This window comes from Bufo gargarizans, chromosome 3 (assembly GCF_014858855.1).
Source record: "Bufo gargarizans isolate SCDJY-AF-19 chromosome 3, ASM1485885v1, whole genome shotgun sequence".
Lineage (NCBI taxonomy): Eukaryota > Metazoa > Chordata > Amphibia > Anura > Bufonidae > Bufo > Bufo gargarizans.
Window position 1 is genome coordinate 379,836,395 of NC_058082.1, and position 22,195 is coordinate 379,858,589.

Below are 22,195 nucleotides of genomic sequence, written 5' to 3' on the forward strand. Positions count from 1 at the left end.
AACTAGTCAGACAGACTCAAGAAATACAGGGAGTAAAGCACACGAGGGGAGAACTAAAATGTACTGCCTTTGCAGATGACCTTCTATTTCTAGTGACCAATCCAAATAAGGGGCTTGACCACCTGGTCAAAAAGATTGAGATGTCTAGCCAGATATCTGACTTTAAAGTCAACCACTCTAAATCTGAGATCCTGAACATCTCTCTCACTGACTTCAAGGCTACCTCTCTACAAAACAGTCTTCCTTTGCATTGGTCCAATGAACCAATAAAATATCTAGGAATAATGATCCCAAAAAATCTAGATGATTTATTCAAGTGCAACTACACTCCCCTCAAAAAGGATATCACGCAACTGCTGCTGAAATATAACCTGCCTTATTTATCTTTGATTGGTAGAAAGAATGTGATCAAAGCTTATATTTTCCCCAAGATCCTATACACCATGCAACTTGTACCAATTCACCTACCAAAAACATTCTTTCTGGAAATCGGGAAACTTTTCCTGAAATTCCTGTGGAATGGGAAAAAACCCAGACTGGCTCACGACCTGTTAGTCAGGAGCAGAGCGAGAGGCGGTTTAGGATTTCCAGACGTATCAAGATATTGCCAAGCAATCCAACTAAATAGATGGCTGGAATCAGAAGACCCCCAGAGACAACCAAATGTATTGGAGCTTATGGAATTTAGTGTTGGACCTACACTCCAACAGCTTCTCTGGCTAAGTGATACTGGTAAAAATAGGAGTAGCACTATGGACCCCCTATTGAAAGGAATAAGAGAGACATGGAGGGAGCTAGGTAGAAAGCTAGCACCCGACCCGTCCCCCATAATGCCTGCAAACCTCATTCCAGACCTCTTAGGCATCAATGGGGATATCCACCAGGAAATTTGGTCGCTTTTAGCTCAGGTCCGACTAGGGGAGTTAACACCAGACACAGAAACGTCAATTTTAAACAGGGTTCAAATACGATAAAAAAATTCTCCTCGTTTTTTTCTCACAAGGGCATATATAGGTGCTGTGTGCGGAGGATTGAGTGAGAAACTCAACTCAGCGAGGCAACTGACAGAGTTTGAAAAAAACGCTCCTATCCCCAATTCGTAAACAGAGAAAAATCTCAGCAATCTACACCTTGGAAGGAGCCGAGAGCGAGGCGAAAAAACCCTTATATGTCAGAGAATGGGAAAGGGAGCTTGATGTGGGCTTCTCAGAGCATGAACTTAAAAAGCTCCTAGCTTTCTCGCATGGTTCATCGCCGTGCACAAGATTACAGGAGAACCATTTCAAGCTCCTATCCAGATGGTATAGGATCCCTGAGTTCTTATACAAGTGCGGTCTATTCCCAGATCACTCCCAACCGAACTTTACAGACCATCAAAGCACAGCCTAATAACCCATCTCATAGCTGCAGCCAAAGCCATCATACCTCTTCACTGGAAAGACGCCAACTCTCCCTCAATAAAAGAATGGATAGCCAAGGTAAACCAAATTTGCCAATTTGAGGAAATGTCCAGTTGGATTAACCGTAATCACGAGAAATTTATGAAAACCTGGCTCCCTTGGAGGCTGATGGGTGAGGGGCGGGGTATGGATCAACCTGGTGACCACATGGCCAATTAATAGTAAGTTAGCATCGCCTGACCGGTGCCTCAATTTAGGGGCTTGCTCTTTCACATACATATTATCTCATTGCCTACTGAAGCTATATGACCATAGCCTTTCCCTCCCCCTCTTCCGCTCTTCTTTAACTAAACCCCCGCTCTCCTTTTCTTTCTCTGCCTCTTTCTTTCTCTTCTCTCCTTTCTTACGTCTATTACATAATTTTTAATGGTGTATATTACTTAACTTCTTTAGGCGCTCCACTAGACTACTTTCTAGTAAATACTCCACGCCTCTAGGAGCTAAATGGAAGTCTGATCTTGTTCCGATAAAATGAACTATCACATATGGCTGCATGATGTTACCTCAAGTTATTGCTATTTTTATTCTTTGCTTATATTCATGTACCATTGGCTTGATGTAATTCTTTCTCTTGGCCAATAGGCCAATGTATGTCTGTTTTTTTGACTGAAAAAACTCTGAAAATAAAGAATATACTACGAACTGTGTACATGACTGCCCCCTGCTGCCTGGCGGCACCCGATCTTTTACAGGGGGCTGTGATCCGTACAATTAACCCCTCAGGTGCCGCACCTGAAGGGGTTAATTGTGCGTATCATAGACTCCTGTAAGAGATCCGGGGCTGCCAGGCAGCAGGGGGCAGACCCCCCCCCCTTTCTTCCCAGTTTCAATTTCATTGGTGGCCAGTGCGGCCCCCTCCCTCCCTCTATTGTATTAATATCATTGGTGGCACAGTGTGCGGCCCCCTCCCGGCCCCCCCTCCCTCCGTCTATTGTATTTATATAATTGGTGGCACAGTGTGCAGCCTCCCCTCTCTCCCCCCCCCCTAAGTAACCATGGCAACCAGGGCTGCAGTAGCGTCCTGGTTGCCATGTTTACCGATCAGCGCCCCAGCGATTAAACTGGGACCCCGATTGAAACTCTCCGCTGCCACCAATGATCGGGGGGGGGAGGCCGCACACTGTGCCACCAATGATATAAATACAATAGAGGGAGGGAGGTGGGCGGGGGGGGGGGGGGCGCACACTGTGCCACCAATGATATAAATACAATGGAGGGAGGGGGGGCCGCACACTGCCCACCAATGATATTCAAACTGGGGAGGGAGGGGGGTCTGCTGCCTGGCAGCCCCTGATCTCTTACAGGGGGATATGATACGCACAATTAACCCCTTCAGGTGTCTAACTAGAAGCGTCCCCATCACCATGGGAACGCCTCTATGTTAGAATATACCATCGGCTTTGAGTTACATGTGAAAACTCATATCCGACAGTATATTCTAACACAGAGGCGTTCCCATGGTGATGGGGACGCTTCTAGTTAGAATATACTAGGAACTGTGTACATGACTGCCCCCTGCTGCCTGGCGGCACCCGATCTCTTACAGGGGGCTGTGATCCGTACAATTAACCCATCAGGTGCCGCTTTCTTGAGCATATGTTTTTATGTTACTATGATGAGTCAACATCTGATTGGAGGGGGGTTTATTTAAATGGAGCCCTCCTATAAGGGGGTGTGTTGTTACTTCGATATACTATATGTTACTTTGTATTTATTAGTAGGTTCGGGATACTGCCTCTGTTGTGCAATAGGGCTCGTTTTGCACACTATTAATATAGCACTTTATAGGGATGGATGCCCATTCAGTAGGTTAAGTTTAGTGTCGTCGTCCCCCCCCCCTTATTCCTCTTTGTGTGATGCCCATGATATACAGGTCCTTCTAAAAAAAATTAGCATATTGTGATAAAGTTCATTATTTTCTGTAATGTACTGATAAACATTAGACTTTCATATATTTTAGATTCATTACACACCAACTGAAGTAGTTCAAGCCTTTTATTGTTTTAATATTGATGATTTTGGCATACAGCTCATGAAAATCCAAAATTCCTATCTAAAAAAATTAGCATATCATGAAAAGGTTCTCTAAACGAGCTATTAACCTAATCATCTGAATCAACTAATTAACTCTAAACACCTGCAAAAGATTCCTGAGGCTTTTAAAAACTCCCAGCCTGGTTCATTACTCAAAACTGCAATCATGGGTAAGACTGCCGACCTGACTGCTGTCCAGAAGGCCATCATTGACACCCTCAAGCAAGAGGGTAAGACACAGAAATAAATTTCTGAACGAATAGGCTGTTCCCAGAGTGCTGTATAAAGGCACCTCTGTGGGAAGGAAAAAGTGTGGCAGAAAACGCTGCACAACAAGAAGAGGTGACCGGACCCTGAGGAAGATTGTGGAGAAGGACCGATTCCAGACCTTGGGGGACCTGCGGAAGCAGTGGACTGAGTCTGGAGTAGAAACATCCAGAGCCACCGTGTACAGGCGTGTGCAGGAAATGGGCTACAGGTGCCGCATTCCCCAGGTCAAGCCACTTTTGAACCAGAAACAGCGGCAGAAGCGCCTGACCTGGGCTACAGAGAAGCAGCACTGGACTGTTGCATGCCATTCGGAAATCAAGGTGCCAGAGTCTGGAGGAAGACTGGGGAGAGGGAAATGCCAAAATGCCTGAAGTCCAGTGTCAAGTACCCACAGTCAGTGATGGTCTGGGGTGCCATGTCAGCTGCTGGTGTTGGTCCACTGTGTTTTATCAAGGGCAGGGTCAATGCAGCTAGCTATCAGGAGATTTTGGAGCACTTCATGCTTCCATCTGCTGAAAAGCTTTATGGAGATGAAGATTTCATTTTTCAGCACGACCTGGCACCTGCTCACAGTGCCAAAACCACTGGTAAATGGTTTACTGACCATGGTATTACTGTGCTCAATTGGCCTGCCAACTCTCCTGACCTGAACCCCATAGAGAATCTGTGGGATATTGGGAAGAGAAAGTTGAGAGACGCAAGAGCCAACACTCTGGATGAGCTTAAGGCCGCTATCGAAGCATCCTGGGCCTCCATAACACCTCAGCAGTGCCACAGGCTGATTGCCTCCATGCCACGCCGCATTGAAGCAGTCATTTCTGAAAAAGCATTCCCGACCAAGTATTGAGTGCATAACTGAACATAATTATTTGAAGGTTGACTTTTTTTTGTATTAAAAACACTTTTCTTTTATTGGTCGGATGAAATATGCTAATTTTTTGAGATAGGAAATTTGGGTTTTCATGAGCTGTATGCCAAAATCATCAATATTAAAACAATAAAAGGCTTGAACTACTTCAGTTGGTGTGTAATGAATCTAAAATATATGAGTCTAATGTTTATCAGTACATTACAGAAAATAATGAACTTTATCACAATATGCTAATTTTTTTAGAAGGACCTGTACATCTCCCAGGGGTGTACTGCACTCGGTACTTTTACGTTTCTCATCAATTTTTTTTTATTTTTTTTTTGGGGGTATGTCTTTTAATATATTCCAATAACATTGTAGTGTATTTTAGAGGCATCAGACCCACTGGATCTTCAAGAACCAAGTGGGTCTGGGTCAAAATAGTGTAAAAATAAATTGTTAAAAAAATAAATAAAAAGTTCAATTAAAATTTTAAGCTTTTTCCTATATCCGCACATTTAGAATTGGTTCTAAAAAAAATAAAAATACACGTTTGGTTTTGCCTCGTCCATAACTACCTCACCTACAAACCGGATTCCAAAAAAGTTGGGACTCTAAACAAATTGTGAATAAAAACTGAATGCAATGATGTGGAGATGGTAAATGTCAATATTTTATTTGTAATAGAACGTAGATGACAGATCAAACGTTTAATCCGAGTAAATGTATCATTTTAAAGGAAAAATACGTTGATTTAAATTTTCACGGTGTCAACAAATCCCAAAAAAGTTGGGACAAGTAGCAATAAGAGGCTGGAAAAAGTAAATTTGAGCATAACGAAGAGCTGGAAGACCAATTAACACTAGGTCAATTGGCAACATGATTGGGTATAAAAAGAGCTCCTCAGAGTGGCAGTGTCTCTCAGAAGCCAAGATGGGTAGAGGATCACCAATTCCCACAATGTTGCGCAGAAAGATAGTGGAGCAATATCAGAAAGGTGTTACCCAATAAAAATTTGCAAAGACTTTGCATCTATCATCATCAACTCTGCATAACATCATCCGAAGATTCAGAGAATCTGGAACAATCTCTGTGCGTAAGGGTCAAGGCAGTAAAACCATACTGGATGCTCGTGATCTCCGAGCTCTTAAACAACACTGCACCACAAACAGGAATGCTACTGTAAAGAAAATCACAGAATGGGCTCAGGAATACTTCCAGAAACCATTGTCAGTGAACTCAATCCACCATGCCATCTGCCGTTGCGAGCTGAAACTCTACAGTGCAAAGAAGAAGCCATTTTTAAGAAAGATCCACAAGCTCAGGCGTTTTCACTGGGCCAGGGATCATTTAAAATGGAGTGTGGCAAAATGGAAGACTTCTGTGGTCAGACGAGTCACGATTCAAAGTTCTTTTTGGAAATCTGGGACGCCATGTCACCTGGACCAAAGAACAACCCAAGTTGTTATCAACGCTCAGTTCAGAAGCCTGCATCTCTGATGGTATGGGGTTGCATGAGTGCGTGTGGCATGGGCAGCTTGCATGTCTGGAAAGGCACCATCAATGCAGAAAAATATATTCAGGTTATAGAACAACATATGCTCCCATCCAGGCGTCATCTCTTTCAGGGAATTTTTCAACAATATAATGCCAGACCACATTCTGCATCAATCACAACATCATGGCTGCGTAGGAGAAGGATCCGGGTACTGAAATGGCCAGTCTGCAGTCCAGATCTTTCACCTATAGAGAACATTTGGCGCATCATAAAGAGGAAGGTGCAACAAAGAAGGCCCAAGACGATTGAACAGTTAGAGGCCTGTATTAGACAAGAATGGGAGAGCATTCCTATTTCTAAACTTGAGAAACTGGTCTCCTCAGTCCCCAGACGTCTGTTGTGTGTTGTAAGAAGAAGGGGAGATGCCACACAGTGGTGAAAATAGCCTTGTCCCAACTTTTTGGGGATTTGTTGACACCATGAAATTCTGATTCAACATATTTTTCCCTTAAAATGGTAAATTTTCTCAGTTTAAGCTTTTGTTCCGTGATTTATGTTATATTTAGAATAAAATGTTAGAAGTTGGCACCTCCACATCATTGCATTCAGTTTTTATTCACGATTTGTATAGTGTCCCAACTTTTTTGGAATCCGGTTTGTATATGATTTACGTTACTTATACACGGTGAACGCCATTATAAAAAAATTAAGAGAAACAATGACACCATTTTTGCCCATCTTTCCTCCTAGAAAATGGTATATAAAAAAAGTGATCCAAAAAGTCTTTTGTACTCCAAAATACCTTTCACTGTGTAAAAAAAACCTTTCACTGTGTAAAAAAACCTTTCACTGTGTAAAACGTAACAAAAATATAAATAATCGACATATTGGGTATCGCCACATCTGTAACAACCTGCTCTATAAAAATATCACATGATATGCCCCCTCAGATGAATGCTTTAAAAATAAATAAAAATTATGCCATAACTGGGCTAGGCATTTTTATAATTAAGATAAGAGTTGCGCTTTAACCCCTTCAGGACCCTGCCATTTATCACCTTAACCCCTTAGGGACGCATGACGTACCGGTACGGCATGTTTCCCGAGTCCTTAAGGACCCATGACGTACCGGTACGTCATGAATTTAAAATGAGATTGAGGGAGTTAATCCGAACAGGATGCCGAAATCATTCAGCCGGCATCCTGTCACAACGCCCCCCCCCCCCCCCCCCCGTATCGGCAACCGCATCAAACCGCAGGTCACTTCAGACCTTGCTGCGCTTTCTGCCGATTCTGGATCGCGGGGATCAAACTTTAAAATGCCCCAAATAAAGTTTATTTCACCCCCCCCCCCCCCTGCACCCCTGAATGATTTTATGGCGGCGGGTGGTGCATAAAAATGGTATATAAAAAAAGTGATCCAAAAAGTCTTTTGTACTCCAAAATACCTTTCACTGTGTAAAAAAAACCTTTCACTGTGTAAAAAAACCTTTCACTGTGTAAAACGTAACAAAAATATAAATAATCGACATATTGGGTATCGCCACATCTGTAACAACCTGCTCTATAAAAATATCACATGATATGCCCCCTCAGATGAATGCTTTAAAAATAAATAAAAACTATGCCATAACTGGGCTAGGCATTTTATTGTCACCTCGCCTTACAAAATGCATAATATCGAGTGATCAAAATGTCATATATACCCCAAAATAATGCCAATGAAAATGTCACCTCATCCTGCAAAAAATGAGCCGACATAAGACAATCGCTCAAAAAATAAAAACCAATGGCACCCATAAATCATCCATTAAAATCTGCACTGCAAAAGCCATATGGCGCTCCTTCCTTTCTGAAAATAGGTAACAAATTATGGGGTTGTGAAATGAAAAATTTGGGGCTAAAGCAACATTTTATTGGAAAAAATTGTATTATTTATTTATACAGTCAAGTGTTCCTAGACTCTATGAAATGCTTCTTAGGTCAATACACTACCCAAACCCCTCAATTAATGATTTGAATGAGGGGTGTTGTTTCCAAAAAAGGAGTCACTTTTTGGTGCTTTACTTTCATGGGGTACCTTAGGGTCTATTAAAATGTCATGACATCCAAAAACCATCCCAGCAAAAGCTGCCCTCCAAAAACCATATGGAGCTCCTTTCCTTCTGAGTCCTATGGTGCGCCCATACAGCAGTTTACTACCAATGCTCCGTAGTGCATATTTTGAGTATTGCGGACCTATTCAAGTCAATGGGTCCACATCTGTAACACGGAGCGCACACAGCTGGTGCCCATATATAGTGTTTCCATTGCCTTCTGCTATGTGCCTACACTTTACACCGCTCCGTATTCTGCGGTATGCAGACCCTTTTAAGTGAGGGCTCATACACACGTGTGCTGCCCACTCTGTGCATTGGGGATCGCAATTTGCAGTCCCCAATGCATAGACACCGTCCATATAGCGGTGCTGACGGACGCAGACCTATTCTACTTGAATGGGTCTGTGATCCTTCCACACTGCAAAAAAAATAAACACATGAAAATAGAACAAGTGAAGGGGTCTGCATCGCTAATGCGGTGCAAAAACGTCCGGTGCCTCCAAGTTGCAGACCCGCTGTTTGCAGGCCTCAATACGGGTACCAGTCAACTACAGCCGTGTGCATGAGCCCTGAATCCGCATCCCCGTATATGCGGACATGCCATTTCCAGCTCGTTATATGGGCACGGACAGCCAACGCCCATGTGTATAAGACCTAAGGGGGAGTAAGAAGAGGAAAAAAGTATCCTGTAAAAAATTGATCCTTTTGCATTTGTTTTAGCCATGTCAGTCTGGCATCTTGAGACAGTTGTTTGGCAGGCCCATAGAAACACCCAGATGCACTTCTGTGGGCTTTTGGGTTTGTATCTCTGCACTGCAAAAGATATGACATGTCCTATCTTTTGCCATATTTTGTGCATGGTGGACCCAAATAAATCAATGTTTTGAGGACCACCATTTGCGGTCTGCCATATGGGCAAGGTGATCATATGGTCGTGTAATAGAGCCCTTATGGTAAAGTAAGTGCATGCTCTTTCAGTCTGGTTACCTAGCGCTAACTGTATCAGACATATAACCGGGGAAAACACTGTTCTACCTGAGACAAGTGTGGATCTGACTTTTGTGATATAAATAAAGAATGATATAAAATTAGCGTAGTCTAATGTGCATTAGATCACTTTGATTGCTGTGATTCACTGAGGGATAGAGAGATGTGTGTATCCAACAATTTGTAGCATAGAAAGTGTGCAAAGAGAACTGTGTAGCTCATATATAGTCTGTATAATATATGTGCATATATAATTTACTTTATAACTATATCAGTATGGATCACTGTGGATCAAAAGCCTTACTAGTGAAAAAAGGAAATGTCTGCTAACATAATCATGATTACCATGTCTGTGATTGGAATAGTTCTCTATGCATCACTGTAATATAGCTCTGAAGGAGGGGAAAAACACACCTAAAGTACTGGCAAGGAGGAAATGTACTGTCTAGTACATCGAAACAAACTGAACATGCTCCCTGGGGTATTGGGCTCTGAATGATGATGTAATGGGTGTAGCTATTAGGCTGAGCTGGAGTAGTAGGCGGGGAGGAACAAGAGAAAGAGGAGTGGTGGGCGGGGAGCAGCACTGCCGGGAGGGGCAGTGGGAGGATGCAGAGAAGAGTGGTGGGCGTGGAGAAGCACTGCCAGGAGGGGCAGTGGGAGGATGCAGAGAAGAGTGGTGGGCGTGGAGCAGCACTGCCAGGAGGGGCAGTGGGAGGATGCAGAGAAGAGCTGCTTCATCACTGCTGACAATTCCACAACCAGGAAGTACAGAAGCAGAAAATGCTGGCTGCATGGCAGAAATGAGAAAAGCACAGATTGGTCAAAAAATGTTTCATGGTACTCAGCTTTAGTCTGTCATTTTAGATGCTATTGTAGTGAGTTATTAATTTTTTATAGACCCCTTTAAAAATATTAAGCCTTTTTGTCACAAAGGGTTAACAGTTTTTCTAGCTGTGTGACTGGTACTTTCCTTTTTTTGTCTGTCATCTAATAACACTTATCTCTAAACTACTTAGGTTATAAGCACCTATTTAAGCCACATTTTTATAATTAAGATAAGAGTTGCGCTTTAACCCCTTCAGGACCCTGCCATTTATCACCTTAACCCCTTAGGGACGCATGACGTACCGGTACGGCATGTTTCCCGAGTCCTTAAGGACCCATGACGTACCGGCACGTCATGAATTTAAAATGAGATTGAGGGAGTTAATCCGAACAGGATGCCGAAATCATTCAGCCGGCATCCTGTCACAACGCCCCCCCCCCCCCCCCCGTATCGGCAACCGCATCAAACCGCAGGTCAATTCAGACCTTGCTGCGCTTTCTGCCGATTCTGGATCGCGGGGATCAAACTTTAAAATGCCCCAAATAAAGTTTATTTCACCCCCCCCCCCCCCTGCACCCCTGAATGATTTTATGGCGGCGGGTGGTGCAGGGGGGGTCTTGCAGACGGGATCGCGATCCCCCACCCGCCTCCTCTTGAATAATCATTGGTGTTCAGTGGTATTGCTGTGCCGCGATGTCAGCCGTTTAACCCTTTCAATACCGCGGTCCGTACGGACCGCTGTATGGAAAAAGTTAACAGTAAGAGGGGGCTCCCTCCCTCTCCCGCCTTTGCAGCACCCCGACAGGATGGGGTGACAGAGGGAGGGAGCCCCCAGACAGCAGCCCCTACTTACCCTTCCCCGTCTGCGAAGTTGTGGCCACAACTGAGCAGACGGGGAAGGTTCCCATGGCGACAGGACGCCTTCTCAGGCATCCTGCTGTCCATGGTGCTGAAAAGATCTGTGCTAAAGGCATAGATCTGTTCAGATAAAGTGTAAGTAAAATACAGTACAATACCCTGTATCGTGTACTGTATTATACAGACATCAGACCCACTGAATCTTCAAGAACAAAGTGGGTCTGGGTCAAAAAATGTAAAAAAAAAAGGGAAAAAAGTTAAGATTAAAAAAAACACATTTATCACAAAATAAAAAAAATACACTACACATATTGGGTATCGCCGCGTCCGTAACGACCTGATCTATAAAATAGTCGTTACTTTCCCCACAAGGTGAACGCCATAAAAATAAAAACTATGAGAAAATTGAAATTTTGAGCCACCTTACTTCCCAAAAAAGGTAATAAGTGATCAAAAAAGTCGCATGTACGCCAAAATAGTACCAATCAAACCGTCATCTCATCCCGCAAAAATCATACCCTACCCAAGATAATCGCCCAAAAACTGAAAAAACTATGGCTCTTAGACTAAGGAAATGAAATCATTGTGTAAAACTGACATAAATAAAGTATACATATTGGGTATCTCCGCGTCCGTATAGAACGGCTCTATAAAAATATTACATGAACTAACCCCTCAGATGAACACCGTAAAAAAAAAAAAAAAATGTGTAAAAAAAAAGCTACTTTTTTGCCATCTTGCGTCACAAAAAGTGTAATAGCAAGCGATCAAAAAGTCATATGCACCCCAAAATAGTGCCAATCAAACCGACATCTCATCCCACAAAAAATGAGACCCTACCTAAGATAATCGCCCAAAAACTAAAAAAAACTATGGCTCTCAGACCATGGAGACACTAAAACATGATTTTTATTTTATGGGGTTTCAAAAATGAAATCATTGTGTAAAACTTACATAAATAAAAAAATGGTATACATATTAAGTATCGCCGCGTCCGTGACAACCTGCTCTATAAAAATACCACATGATCTAACCTGTCAGATGAATGTTGTAAATAACAAAAAAAAAACTGTGCCAAAAAAGCTATTTCTTGTTACCTTGCCTCACAAAAAGTGTAATATAGAGCAACGAAAAATCATATGTACCCGAAACTAGTACCAACAAAACTTCCACACTATCCCGTAGTTTCTAAAATGGGGTCACTTTTTTTGAGTTTCTACTCTAGGGGTGCATCAGGAGGGCTTCAAATGGGACATGGTGTCAAAAAAAACAGTCCAGCATAATCTGCCTTCCAAAACCATACGGCGCACCTTTCCCTCTACGCCCTACTGTGTGCCCGTACAGTAGTTTACAGCCACATATGGGGTGTTTCTGCAAATTAGAGAATCGGGGCAATAAATATAGAATTTTGTTTGACTGTTAACACTTGATTTGTTACTGGAAAAAATGGATTAAAATGGAAAATTTGCCAAAAAATTGAAATTCTCAAATGTCATCCCCATTTGCCAATAACTCTTGTGCAACACCTAAAGGGTTTTGAATACCTTGAGGGGTGTAGTTTATAGAATGTTTGTTTAATTTTTTTTTTGGGTGGTTTCTATTATGTAAGCCTTGCAAAGTGACTTCAAACCTGTAGTGGTCCCTAAAAATTGGGTTTTTGTAAATTTCTGAAAAATTTCAAGATTTGCTTCTAAACTTCTAAGCCTTGTAACATCTCCAAAAAATAAAATAAAATATTCCCAAAATAATTCAAACATGAAGTAGACATATGGGGAATGTAAAGTCATCACAATTTTTGGGGGTACTATGTATTACAGAAGTAGAGAAACTGAAACTTTGAAATGTGCTAATTTTTTCAAATTTTTTGTAAATTAGGTATTTTTTTATGCAAAAAAATAATAATTTTGACTCAATTTTAGCAGTGTCATGAAGTACAATATGCGACGAAAAAACAATCTCAGAACAGCCTGGGTAAGTCAAAGCGTTTTATAGTTATCAGTACTTAAAGGGACACTGGTCAGATTTACAAAAAATGGCCAAGTCCTTAAGGTGAAATAGGGCTTAAGGGGTTAAGGACCAGGCCATTTTTTGCAAATCTGACGTGTCACTTTATGTGGTGATAACTTTAAAACGCTTTTACTTATCCGGGCTATTCTGAGATTGTTTTCTCATCACGTATTGTACTTCATGACAGTGGTAAAATTGAGTCCAAAAAATAAACATTTAAAAAAAATCTAAATTTATCAAAAATTTGGAAACATTTGCAAATTTCCAAATTAAAATTTCTCAACTTTTATAATAGATAGTAATACCTCCAAAATTAGTTATTACTTTACCTTCCCCCTATGTCTACTTCATGTTTTTATTTTGTGAATGCCATTTTTTTTTTCTTTTAGAAGCAAATCTTGAAATTTTCCTGAAAATGTCTAAATCCCACTTTTTCAGGACCAGTTCAGGTCTGAAGTCACTTTGTGAGGCTTGCATAATAGAAACCACCCTAAAATTCACCCCCAGAAACACCCCCTATGTGGTCGTAAACTGCTGTACGGGCACACGGTATTGCGCAGAAGGAAAGGAACGCCATATGGTTTTTGAAAAGCAGGTTTCACTGGGATAATTTTAAGCTGCCGTGTCACATTTAAAGACTCCTTGATGCACCCCTAGAGTAGAAACTAAAAAAAAAGTGACCCCATTTTGGAAACTACGGGATAAGGTGGCAGTTTTGTTTCTACTATTTTAGGGTACATATGATTTTTGGTTGCTCTATATTACACTTTTTGTGAGGCAAGGTAACAAGAAATAAAAAATAAAGTATAGCTGTTTTGGCACTTTTTTTTGTTATTTACAACATTCATCTGACAGGTTAGCTCATATGGTATTTTTATAGAGCAGGTTGTCACAGACGCGACAATACCAAATATGACTACTTCTTTTGGTTGTTTCAGTTTTACATAACAAAACATTTTTGTGTCTCCACATTCTGAAAACCGTAGTTTTATTTATTTTTTTGGGCGACTGACTTGTGTAGGGGCTAATTTTTTTCGGAATGAGATGACTGTTTGGTTGGTACTATTTCTGGGTGCATACGGTATTTTTCGCCCTATAAGACGCACCTAGGTTTTTGAGGAGGAAAATAAGAAAAAAATATTTTTAACCAAAAGGTGTGGGTTTGAACTAATAGTGGTCTGTGCATGACACTATTATGGGGGATCTGTGGATGATGCACTGTTATGGGGTGGGGGATCTGTGGATGTCGTCATGATGGTGGGGGGGGAGTCTGTGGTGGGGGGGGTGTCAATCTGGTAAGCCTTGAGAATAAACTCAGGGATCAGATTGAACTCACACAAAAATTTAAGAGTGAGACAGAGTTCAACAACAAGGAACTTCAACTTAAAGAGGACCTTTCACCTAAAAAAAAAAATTAAACTAAGACCATAGCTTTACTCACATGCCCCCATGAATTCTTGATCGTTATTTCTTTTTTCAAACTGTGCCCCCATTTGTCCGCTATGCTCCCCTGAATAGTTCCCGCCGTTTATGTTAATGAGCCAGCCTCAAATGGGCTGGCTTTAAAAGTTCTCCTCGGCGTGCCTTCTATCTTCTCCCTGGCACGGAGCGCATCCAATCAGCGCGCTCCGCTCTTAGCCAGGGAGAAGACGCTCCAGTTCTCGCGAGACTTCTGAGAACTGGAGCGATTTAGTCTATCCGGAGCCGGCGCCATCTTGCATTCCTCGGTGAGCATCGGAGACGGCAGCAGCAGCACCCGGATCCCGTAGGTAAGTTTGTCAAACACCCCTAGACAACGAGCAAAGTTGTTCCAATGTACCCCCCTAGACAAACGAGCATGATGGGGGTTATCCCCCCTCCCCTATGACAACGAGCATGATGGGGGGGATTCACCCCCCCCCCACCCTATGGCAAAAATAATGATGGGGTGATCCCCCCTCCCCTATGACAACGAGCATGATGGGGGTGATCCCCCCCAACCCCTATGGCAATAATAATGATGGGGGTGATCCCCCCCCACCCTATGACAACAAGCATGATGGGGGTGATCCCCCCCACCAACCCCTATGGCAATAATAATGATGGGGGTGATCCCCCCACCCTATGACAACGAGCATGATGGGGGTGATGCCCCCTCCCCTATGACAACGAGCATGATGGGGGTGATCCCCCCTCCCCTATGACAACGAGCATGATGGGGGTGATAACCCCCCAACCCCTATGGCAATAATAATGATGGGGGTGATCCCCCCCCCACCCTATGACAACGAGCATGATGGGGGTGATCCCCCCCACCCCTATGGCAATAATAATGATGGGGGTGATCCCCCCCACCCCTATGGCAATAATAATGATGGGGTCATCCCCCCCACCCTATGACAACGAGCATGATGGGGGTGATCCCCCCACCCTATGACAACGAGCATGATGGGGGTGATCCCAACCCCTATGGCAATAATAATGATGGGGGTGATCCCCCCTCCCCTATGACAACGAGCATGATGGGGGTGATACCCCCCCAACCCCTATGGCAATAATAATGATGGGGTTGATCCCCCCCCCACCCTATGACAACGAGCATGATGGGGGTGATCCCCCCACCCCTATGGCAATAATAATGATGGGGGTGATCCCCCCAACCCCTATGGCAATAATAATGATGGGGGTGATTCCCCCCCACCCTATGACGACGAGCATGATGGGGGTGATCCCCCCCACCCCTATGGCAATAATAATGATGGGGGTGATCCCCCCCACCCTATGACAACGAGCATGATGGGGGTGATCCCCCCCCACCCCTATGGCAATAATAATGATGGGGGTGATCCCCCCACCCCTATGGCAATAATAATGATGGGGGTGATCCCCCCAACCCCTATGGCAATAATAATGATGGGGGTGATCCCCCCACCCTATGACAACGACCATGATGGGGGTGATCCCCCCCCACCCCTATGGCAATAATAATGATGGGGGTGATCCCCCCCCAACCCCTATGGCAATAATAATGATGGGGTGATCCCCCCACCCTATGACAACGAGCATGATGGGGGTGATCCCCCCCACCCCTATGGCAATAATAATGATGGGGGTGATCCCCCCACCCTATGACAATGAGCATGATGGGGGTGATCCCCCCCCACCCAACCCCTATGGCAATAATAATGATGGGGGTGACCCCCCCCAACCCCTATGGCAATAATAATGATGGGGGTGATCCCCCCCACCCTATGACAACGAGCATGATGGGGGTGATCCCCCCCCAACCCCTATGGCAATAATAATGATGGGGGTGATCCCCCCACCCTATGACAACGAGCATGATGGGGGTGATGCCCCCTCCCCTATGACAACGAGCATGATGGGGGTGATCCCCCCTCCCCTATGACAACGAGCATGATGGGGGTGATACCCCCCCAACCCCTATGGCAATAATAATGATGGGGGTGATCCCCCCCCACCCTATGACAACGAGCATGATGGGGGTGATCCCCAACCCCTATGGCAATAATAATGATGGGTGTGATCCCCCCACCCTATGACAACGAGCATGATGGGGGTGATGCCCCCTCCCCTATGACAACGAGCATGATGGGGGTGATGCCCCCTCCCCTATGACAACGAGCGTGATGGGGGTGATCCCCCCTCCCCTATGGCAACGAGCGTGATGGGGGTGATCCCCCCTCCCCTATGACAACGAGCATGATGGGGGTGATACCCCCCCAACCCCTATGGCAATAATAATGATGGGGGTGATCCCCCCCCACCCTATGACAACGAGCATGATGGGGGTGATCCCCCCCCAACCCCTATGGCAATAATAATGATGGGGGTGATCCCCCCACCCTATGACAACGAGCATGATGGGTGTGATCCCCCCCCCAACCCCTATGGCAATAATAATGATGGGGTGATCCCCCCACCCTATGACAACGAGCATGATGGGGGTGATCCCCCCAACCCCTATGGCAATAATAATGATGGGGGTTATCCTTACTCTCCGCCACTGTTTTGTTGATGGTCCTAATATATATATCGGACAGTAGAGGCATTGCCCAAAATAGCACCCCCATCGACCATCTCATTATAACTGTTATTCACACCTTATTACATGGAATTGTGTACCCTTCAAATGAATACCATGAATACTATTTTAATTCTCAAAATATCTAATTTTTTATTTTGTTAAAACAGGTATAAGAATGGATAGTGACTCGCATCAAGTATCATCGAGTGCGTCAACGACAAGAGCTGAAAAAGTAATAAACTTATTACATTTGCATTTTAATTTTGACTACAATTTATTTGATAATTCTGATTATTTTTTTTTTTGTCATGTCTAGTTGGAATGGATAAAAAAGCGTCTCCAAGAAAAATATGGTTGTCCTGACAATTCAGAACCCTGTTTTCCTGAAAACCCCACTAGACCCTCAAACTCGGAGGCCAACGTTGAAATTGAAGAGTCGGACTACAGACTTGGAAATAAGCTATGGTGTACTTGTAACAATTGTGAACCAATGCCAACGCCAGTCGAATCAATATGCTGCCAAGAAGTCTCAAATATTGAACCTTATTTAGAAGAAATGGGATGTATAATCGAACATGACTACTTTCATCAATTCTGTCAAGATCGAGGAAAAGTGGAGGTGTCGATGAGGTCAATAGGTCAAGTGTTGCATCCACCCCCGGACAAAGATTTGAACAGGTTAGTAAATGTTTGTAAAGGATGGTTCAACAGATTATTGAATTGATTCAAAAACCTGAATTTGGCTTTTCAGTTTCTATTCAATTCTATGTAAACCTGATAATTTGTTTAAAAATAAAAGTTTTTAAAGTATTTACTATTTCATTATAGGCTACTCAGAAAAACAGCTTATCGTGGGTTCACAGCTTGGATACATGGCTATCTTGGCGTGGCCAAAAGAAGACCAATTCCTTCTTGTGCTGTTTCCGTCATAAGAAAAGTTTTCCCTGACCCAGAGCAGGATTATTGTGGGTTTCTGATGTTTAGAGAAGAGCCAGCGGAGTATCTTGCCATGGAGTAGATAAAGGGCATCTGTCATCATAATTGAACCTATTACAGTGGCTGACCTGTTACGTGTGCACTTGTTCAATGAATCCATATATACTCGTTCCTTGATTTTTTTTATTTGTCCAAAATTCACCAACGAATTATGTTGTACTACACGCAAATGAGACTATATTTGCAACATTTGGGTCGTCGTTAGACCTCTGCTCTCATCATGGATGCGGAACGGGACACCTTGGAAGCACTACCTTACTGGTTCAGGCGGGTTTCGTCCTATACTTACGGTCGGATCGTGGACCCATTAAAGTAAATCGATCCGCTGCATGGCAATGGGGCACACACGTTCTTGTAAACTAGGACTAACAGCGACGACCATGTTTCTTATAGAGATTTTTTTCTGTGTCTATTTACCCTTTTTCTCCCAAAAAATACTAAATAAATCTTATTTTATGATAATAAAATAACTTTTACTGGAATATTGTTATTTATTATATAATAACACTTGAACAGGATTGTCGAAATATAATGAAACCGCATAAAACATGTCACCATTGTTACAAACTATTTACTATACAAATAAATACATTTCATAAAATTATTTTTAAAATGAATACTTGGGCTCTTTCAAATGAACGTTTGGTTCTTCACGCTCGCCTATTTTCAGATACGCAAAACACGGATGCTACCTGTGTGCCTTCCACTATTGGCTGAAGGCTCAGCCCATAATGAACAGACATATTCTTGTACTCAAAACTGACAAGAAGAGGACAAGTTGCATTATTTTTGAAGTGACTCGTAACAGAGACGGATGCTGACAACACATGTAGTGCTGTCCGTCTACATAAGCAAGTAAAAGGCCTGTAAACAGAACCATAAAAACGTTCTTTTTAAAGAGACCTAAGTCATACTACCTGTATACACTTGTGCATCCAAACAAAATCTAAAATAAAAATTTAGAACTATATATAAATATATATATATATTTTAACAAGGCCTCCTCCATATCCCCTCATAGCCTTGACCAATCCTCACACATAATTTTTTTGGACATTTACATATAAATTTTATTTTTTTTGAAGAAAATACTTTCCCTTCAAAATATATATATTTATATAAATCTGTCCAAAAACGTATATATTTATATATAATTTATTTAGCAAATATTACTTGATATATACCAGGGATGTCAAACTCGTGGCCCTCCAGCTGTTGCAAAACTACAACTCCCATCATGCCTGGGCATACTACAGCTATCAGGGAATGATGAGAGTTGTAGTTTTGTAACATCTGGAGGGCCATGAGTTTGAGATCCATGATTTATACATATCATACAAAAATTATTTAGTTCCTGACATGGTTACAGCAAATGCAAGTTGTAAAAAAAGCATCAGAGGTCTCGGCAAGGTTGTGGCTCTTCACACCGCTGTGCGCTGACATGTTGTCCGCTGTCTTGAGTCCAGGTCGTGTCAAGAATGGGGTGGTACTGGTTCTCCACCTGAGTGAGAAAAGTACTGGTAAGGCATTGGATGTAGAGGTAAAGAAGCAGATACAAACCGGTCCTCAACGGGATAGTCAAATAACTACCACCTACCGTGGAGACGCTGATACAAATCACACTCCACAGCTAGAGAGCTTTCCTACCACGCGCCGGCTGTCCACCTGTTCAAAAAAGTCTGGAAAGGTCCAGGAAAAAAATATACTTTTAAAAAACGCAACCGAAGCATCAGAGGTCTCGGCAAGGTTGTGGCTCTTCACACCGCTGTATGCTGACATGTTGTCCGCTGTCTTGAGTCCAGGTCGTGTCAAGAATGGGGTGGTACTGGTTCTCCACCTGAGTGAGAAAAGTACTGGTAAGGCATTGGATGTAGAGGTAAAGAAGCAGACACAAACCGGTCCTCAACGGGATAGTCAAATAACTACCACCTACCGTGGAGACGCTGATACAAATCACACTCCACGGCTAGAGAGCTTTCCTACCACGCGCCGGCTGTCCACCTGTTCAAAAAAGTCTGGAAAAAAAATACATTGAAAGGTTCAAGCATTTTCAATTTCAAGTATTTGTGGCACTTTACGATTCACAAATCACTTTTTCTCAAAAACCACTCTGTAAAGTACATGATGTGTAAAATATAGATTTTATAGATTTAGATAATAGAAAAATAAAATAATACTTACCTTATAAATAGTTGATGTCGAGTTGATACCGCATGTCCTCTACTTCATTGTTGAGCTGCACATATAAAATAACTTTTCAAATAGTGAAAATTAATAACAAGAATAACTAGTAAACGTAACTAAACCGGAAAGTAACGGATGAGCTAAACAAAATTTTGGAACTTAATTTAAAAATGATTAATTTTTGGTTTTTATGGATTTTAAATTATTTATTTTTTGCCAAATCTAGACCAATGTTGACGTACAATATCAGCTTTTTTTGGGCGCTCAACATTTGCTATGTTAGGCGGAAGATCGGGTGTTCGACTGTTCCATTCTGGAGTTATGTCTCCCAAGGCTATTTTCAAACAGTCGACTAAAATATTCTCGACATGTTGTACACTCATCGGTTCATAGACGTTTTTCACCGTCCAGCGTTTTCTTCCCTTTGGCAAAATTAATTTTGTTCGTTTGGCACCGATGGGTGCGGAGACAGATGTTGGTACATGAACAACAGCTTGATCTCTTCCTATATTATTATTATGTGCCAGGATGGCTAGTTTTGTTCGTGCTTCCATGCCGTCAATACCAAAATGTATCCTTTTAGTACGATATTTTAATACTAGACTATGGAAGGCTTCTAATGGTCCGGTGTGGCAATTACGGATCAAGTGGGGAACATCACTGTTAAACTGTTTATTTCGAACAATCTCTTCTAATTTGTGAAAAGCATTGCTTTCCTTTTTTAACCATAAAACAGAACTGTTTTGAATTTCTAATTCTGCATGGGAACATTTTTTATAGTGTTCTCCATCCTCCCACTCATGCTTGTTGACTATATGATGGAGAACAGAATTCCAACGTTCCCTGAAGAAAAGTTCGTTGTGATCACAAGTTTTCACGGTCCACCAGAAATGGTTTACAATTTTATCAATCCATGGTTTGAGTTCCTGTCCAGCTCTTCCGTTACTTGCCTTTATCAACTTTTTCTTTATTGACTTTGCGTAATGCCAAATATCAAACTGATGATCTATGTCAGGGTACAACTCACGCATCACCTTTTGTATACTGACATGTCGATCAGAGACAAAGACACAAACGTCAAAGCCATTGGAAATCACTCTTTCCATAACTGTTTTAAAACCGAACTTCTCCATTGCAACCGAAGAATTGCACTGGCTGCGATGAACAACTTCAAAATCGATAATTTTTTCACTATACAGTTCCATAACAGTATAAATACAATATTTAGCTGAGTGACCAGGACTATCACATTGGCCATCTCCAGCTAAACACATTGGAAAAGTATGCATTTCTTCTTGAAATTTTGTCTTTTGTTGCTGCCAGGCAATATCGATTGCAGGGAAAATAAATCTCGTTTGATATCTATAGAAGGTTGTCTCTGAAAATGTTGTCAAACCAAAAATATTAAACAACTCGTCCACCTTTTGAAAGTTTAATCCACTGCACAAGATTGATGCTGCCAAAAGGACATTCCCACACCAAAAACGACCAATTTTTGGTTGGGTTTTCCATAATAAAGACTGGTGCCCTTTCCTGCAACTCCCGCGAACTATTAAAGCACTACCCTGTCTTTGTTTGGAAAATGAATTGACGGTCAGATTGCAACCTTCGGGATACTGACACTTCACCTGCCGTAAGAGGATATCTAGGCAACTTTCGTTAATTATGAGTTTAGGTTCATTAACCATGTCTTCAACATGTTGTTCATGAAAGGGAGATTCATTATCAGTTTCATCAAAGGACTGTAATACTAACAAATCAGAGGAACAGTGGCTAACCATCAAAGGGTCGTACGAGGTATCCCTACAATCAAGAACTTCGCCTCCGTCTACATCAGAAGTAGTGTACTCATTATCCGACTCATCCATTTCAGCTGTCAATGGAAATATTCCACTAACATTATCATCATCACGGTTACCCACCTGTTCTTGTTGCACCAAGTTGTGGTCATTTTTCCCACAAATTGGAGAAAGAATATTACCAAATGGAATTATATTTTTTGGTTGATTTACAGTGTTGGAACACTCCGGCAAAGGTGTAGATTCTATAACTATATTGGTAAACGGACGTACAGGGGACTGTTCTTCCGTAAGCAC

At 42.4% G+C, this 22,195-nt stretch overlaps 1 protein-coding gene across 1 annotated transcript in view; it reads left to right on the forward strand.

Annotated features, from left to right (window-relative positions):
- The window catches only part of LOC122932907, a 31,479-nt gene extending 13,158 nt beyond the window's left edge, over window positions 1–18,321 (forward strand). The window contains exons 2-4 of the mRNA XM_044287581.1: window positions 17,087–17,151; window positions 17,236–17,597; window positions 17,748–18,321. Of these exons, the coding sequence (XP_044143516.1) occupies window positions 17,095–17,151; window positions 17,236–17,597; window positions 17,748–17,937 (609 nt within the window). The 5' untranslated portion in view covers window positions 17,087–17,094 and the 3' untranslated portion in view covers window positions 17,938–18,321. The remainder of the gene's footprint in view (window positions 1–17,086; window positions 17,152–17,235; window positions 17,598–17,747) is intronic.
- Window positions 18,322–22,195: the final 3,874 nt, after the last annotated feature.